At 45.4% G+C, this 6,000-nt stretch overlaps 1 protein-coding gene across 3 annotated transcripts in view; it reads right to left on the reverse strand.

Moving 5' to 3' along the window:
* ino80 (INO80 complex ATPase subunit) overlaps nt 1-6,000 on the reverse strand; it is a 98,457-nt gene that overhangs the window by 29,981 nt on the left and 62,476 nt on the right. For all 3 annotated transcript variants that reach the window (XM_041859990.2, XM_045213700.1, XM_045213699.1), the window contains exon 27: nt 2,610-2,737. In XM_041859990.2, coding sequence (XP_041715924.2) covers nt 2,610-2,737 — 128 coding nt within the window. The remainder of the gene's footprint in view (nt 1-2,609; nt 2,738-6,000) is intronic.

Consider the following 6,000-nt stretch of genomic DNA (forward strand, 5'->3'; position numbering starts at 1 on the left):
CTACTGCACTCTACATTCTACTGTACATTCTACTGTACTCTACATTCTACTGCACTCTACATTCTACTGTACTCTACATTCTACTGCACTCTACATTCTACTGCACTCTACATTCTACTGCACTCTACATTCTACTGTACATTCTACTGTACTCTACATTCTACTGCACTCTACATTCTACTGCACTCTACATTCTACTGCACTCTACATTCTACTGTACTCTACATTCTACTGCACTCTACATTCTACTGCACTCTACATTCTACTGTACATCTACTGTAGTCTACATTATACTCTACATTATACTGCACTCTACATTCTACTGCACTCTACATTCTACTGCACTCTACATTCTACTGCACTCTACTGCACTCTACATTCTACTGCACTCTACATTCTACTCTACTCTACATTCTACTCTACTCTACATGCTACTCTACTCTACATGCTACTGCACTCTACATGCTACTGCACTCTACATGCTACTGCACTCTACATGCTACTGCACTCTACATGCTACTCTACATTCTACTGCACTCTACATGCTACTGCACTCTACATGCTACTGCACTCTACATTCTACTGCACTCTACATGCTACTGCACTCTACATGCTACTGCACTCTACATTCTACTGCACTCTACTGCACTCTACATTCTACTGCACTCTACATGCTACTGCACTCTACATGCTACTGCACTCTACATTCTACTCTACATTCTACTGCACTCTACATTCTACTGTACATTCTACTGTACTCTACATTCTACTGCACTCTACATTCTACTGCACTCTACATTCTACTGCACTCTACATTCTACTGCACTCTACATTCTACTGTACATTCTACTGTACTCTACATTCTACTGCACTCTACATTCTACTGTACATTCTACTGTACTCTACATTCTACTGTACTCTACATGCTACTGTACTCTACATTCTACTGTACATTCTACTGTACTCTACATTCTACTGCACTCTACATTCTACTCTACTCTACATTCTACTGCACTCTACATTCTACTGCACTCTACATTCTACTCTACATTCTACTGCACTCTACATTCTACTGTACATTCTACTGTACTCTACATTCTACTGTACTCTACATTCTACTGCACTCTACATTCTACTGCACTCTACATTCTACTGCACTCTACATTCTACTGCACTCTACTGCACTCTACATTCTACTGCACTCTACATTCTACTCTACTCTACATGCTACTGTACTCTACATGCTACTGCACTCTACATGCTACTGCACTCTACATGCTACTGCACTCTACATGCTACTGCACTCTACTGCACTCTACATTCTACTGCACTCTACATGCTACTGCACTCTACATGCTACTGCACTCTACATGCTACTGCACTCTACATGCTACTGCACTCTACATGCTACTGCACTCTACATTCTACTGCACTCTACATGCTACTGCACTCTACATGCTACTGCACTCTACATGCTACTGCACTCTACTGCACTCTACATGCTACTGCACTCTACATGCTACTGCACTCTACATGCTACTGCACTCTACATGCTACTGCACTCTACATTCTACTGCACTCTACTGCACTCTACATGCTACTGCACTCTACATGCTACTGCACTCTACATGCTACTGCACTCTACATGCTACTGCACTCTACATGCTACTGCACTCTACATTCTACTCTACATTCTACTGTACATTCTACTGTACTCTACATTCTACTGCACTCTACATTCTACTGTACTCTACATTCTACTGCACTCTACATTCTACTGCACTCTACATTCTACTGTACATTCTACTGTACTCTACATTCTACTGCACTCTACATTCTACTGTACATTCTACTGTACTCTACATTCTACTGCACTCTACATTCTACTGTACATTCTACTGTACTCTACATTCTACTGTACTCTACATGCTACTGTACTCTACATTCTACTGCACTCTACATTCTACTGTACATTCTACTGTACTCTACATTCTACTGCACTCTACATTCTACTGTACATGCTACTGTACTCTACATTCTACTGCACTCTACATTCTACTGTACATTCTACTGTACTCTACATTCTACTGCACTCTACATTCTACTGTACATGCTACTGTACTCTACATTCTACTGCACTCTACATTCTACTGTACTCTACATTCTACTGTACTCTACATTCTACTGCACTCTACATTCTACTGCACTCTACATTCTACTGTACTCTACATTCTACTGTACTCTACATTCTACTGCACTCTACATTCTACTGCACTCTACATTCTACTGTACTCTACATTCTACTGCACTCTACATTCTACTGCACTCTACATTCTACTGCACTCTACATTCTACTGCACTCTACATTCATTCTACTGCACTCTACTGCACTCTACATTCTACTGCACTCTACTGTACTCTACATTCTATTCTACATGCTACTGCACTCTACATGCTACTGTACTCTACATTCTACTGCACTCTACATTCTACTGCACTCTACATTCTACTGCACTCTACATTCTACTGCACTCTACATTCTACTGCACTCTACATTCTACTGCACTCTACATTCTACTGCACTCTACATTCTACTGCACTCTACTCACCTCGAGTAGGTCTATCATGCGAGTCATCTGTGAGTAGATGAGGACTCGGTGTCCCTGAGCCTTGAGGCGACACAGCAGCAGGTCTAGAGTGTGGAGCTTCCCACTGTCAGTGATCAGGGTCTCCTTGTCTGGAACACAGGGGCAGAAGGGAGAGAAACAGAACAGCTCATTAGGCCTACATGTTGAGCATCTTAAATCCAGTTTTATGATGATAAATAATACATAAACTTTTGGGAGCAGCAAGATTACTTTTATTCTAAGTTCTTGTTGATTTGAACCAGTACACAACTGTGATTCTTTTGGAGGATGTTTGGAGGACATTCAGGCCATGCATTCCATGACATCAACATCATAACTTGAAAGCTTTGAATGATCTAAATCTGAAAAAGCAGGCAGGATTATCTAGGCCTGTATCATACAACTGAGCAGAGTTCATTGGGATGAAGGAGTCAGTGGAGTCATCCATAAACCTGTATGGAGTTCTGGGGAAGAGAAGGATTACATTTTTTTATATATTTTTTAACATTTTAGTCATTTAGCAGACGCTCTTATCCAGAGCGACTTACAGTTAAGTGAATGCATACATTTTCATACTGGCCCCCCGTGGGAAACGAACCAACAACCCTGGCGTTGCAAGCGCCATGCTCTACCAACTGAGCTACAGGGGACGGATTGAGAGAAGGAGGGAGGCAGACAGACAAGAAGAGAGCTGTGGTTGAGACAGACAGTAGATACAGTCTGGCTCAGTAGGGCTGGTGGCGGTCGTGACATCGCAGACTGTACCGGACAAGCCTCTTCACCAGGCCTCCATGACAAACACCATGCCCCACCATCAAAGACCTGTAATAGGCTTTGGCGACAGAGGGAGAGAGACATGGGGAGAGAGCAAGGCATGGAAGGAGTGAGAGAGAGAGACCACCTAGACCCAACAGACCATGGTACCACCCAGACCCAACAGATCATGGTACCACCAGACCATGGTACCACCCAGACCCAACAGATCATGGTACCACCAGACCATGGTACCACCCAGACCCAACAGATCATGGTACAACCCAGACCCAACAGATCATGGTACCACCCAGACCCAACAGATCATGGTACCACCTAGACCCAACAGATCATGGTACCACCCAGACCCAACAGATCATGGTACCACCCAGACCCAACAGATCATGGTACCACCCAGACCCAAAAGATCATGGTACCACCCAGACCCAACAGAACATGGTACCACCCAGACCCAACATAACATGGTACCACCCAGACCCAACCGACCATGGTACCACCTAGACCCACCAGACCATGGAACCACCTAGACCCAACAGACCATGGTACCACCCAGACCCAACAGACCATGGTACCACCCAGACCCAACAGACCATGGTACCACCTAGACCCAACAGACCATGGTACCACCCAGACCCAACAGACCATGGTACCACCTAGACCCAACAGACCATGGTACCACCTAGACCCAACAGACCATGGTACCACCTAGACCCAACAGACCATGGTACCACCCAGACCCAACAGACCGTGGTACCACCTAGACCCAACAGACCGTGGTACCACTAGACCCAACCGACCATGGTACCACCCAGACCCAACAGACCATGGTACCACCTAGACCCAACAGACCGTGGTACCACTAGACCCAACCGACCATGGTACCACCTGGACCCAACAGACCATGGTACCACCCAGACGCAATAGACCATGGTACCACCCAGACGCAATAGACCATGGTACCACCTAGACCCAACAGATCATGGTACCACCTAGACCCAACAGACCATGGTACCACCTAGACCCAACAGACCATGGTACCACCCAGACCCAACAGACCATGGTACCCCCTAGACCCAACAGATCATGGTACCACCTAGACCCAACAGACTATGGTACCACCTAGACCCAACAGACCATGGTACCCCCTAGACCCAACAGACCATGGTACCACCTAGACTCAACAGACCATGGTACCACCCAGACCCAACAGACCATGGTACCACCTAGACCCAACAGACCATGGTACCACCCAGACCCAACAGATCATGGTACCACCCAGACCCAACAGACCATGGTACCACCCAGACCCAACAGACCATGGTACGACCCAGACCCAACAGATCATGGTACCACCTAGACCCAACAGACCATGGTACCACCTAGACCCAACAGACCATGGTACCACCTAGACCCAACAGACCATGGTACCACCTAGACCCAACAGACCATGGTACCACCCAGACCCAACAGACCATGGTACCACCCAGACCCAACAGACCATGGTACCACCCAGACCCAACAGATCATGGTACCACCCAGACCCAACAGACCATGGTACCACCTAGACCCAACAGACCATGGTACCACCTAGACCCAACAGACCATGGTACCACCTAGACCCACCAGACCATGGTACCACCCAGACCCAACAGATCATGGTACCACCCAGACCCAACCGACCATGGTACCCCCTAGCCTCATTCCAAGGTAACAACAACACAGGCCATCTCAACCCTCTCATATTATCATCATATTATCATCATACTATCATCATACTATCATCATATTATCATCATATTATCATCATCCTCTGCTTTGGCAAACAAACAACATTTCCATTACCTCCACTAAACACAGTCGAGAGCTTTTGCAACTTTGTCAAGGAAGAAGAGTACGAGACAATTTGTTGCCAAAAGAGGGAGATGTTTTTGTATGCTGTGTTTGACCTTTGCATTGCATCCAAACAGAGCAACACTTCAACTGCTCTCTCACCACATTAGAAGCATTCCTAACGGCCACTTTCCCTAACCCCAGCGGCCTCAGCCTCACCAAACACAGAGCTCTGTGCTGTATATGGAAGTGTTATTCTAAACAACTGCCGTTTCTTAAAAAGGGACTGATTAAAATAAAACGTGATTGATCTTTTTTAGAAATGACTGAGGACTTTGGTGGTCTACCTCCTTCCAAAACAACACTTATAGCTTGACATAAATAAGCTACATGTGTTTTCAGCGTAATGCAAAATGGTTGGTTAGTCATAAAAATGAGCAAATTTTGACCAAAGAAAGAAAGCAAGGCCAGGAAATAAAAACGTGGGTTTAAGAGGATTTAAAGGGATAGTTCACCCAAAAGACAAGTTAGGTTACTTCATCTTATGGTTGCTATCAGAGAAAGTACACTCCACCTCACTACCCTATCCAACCCTCTTCATTACCACCTCACTACCCCATCCAACCCTCTTCATTACCTCCTCACTACCCTATCCAACCCTCTGCATTACCACCTCACTACCCTATCCAACCCTCTGCATTACCACCTCACTACCCTATCCAACCCTCTGCATTACCACCTCACTACCCTATCCATCCCTCCTCATTAC

The sequence above is a fragment of the Coregonus clupeaformis genome, unplaced genomic scaffold (assembly GCF_020615455.1).
Source record: "Coregonus clupeaformis isolate EN_2021a unplaced genomic scaffold, ASM2061545v1 scaf0141, whole genome shotgun sequence".
Taxonomy (NCBI): Eukaryota; Metazoa; Chordata; class Actinopteri; order Salmoniformes; family Salmonidae; genus Coregonus; species Coregonus clupeaformis.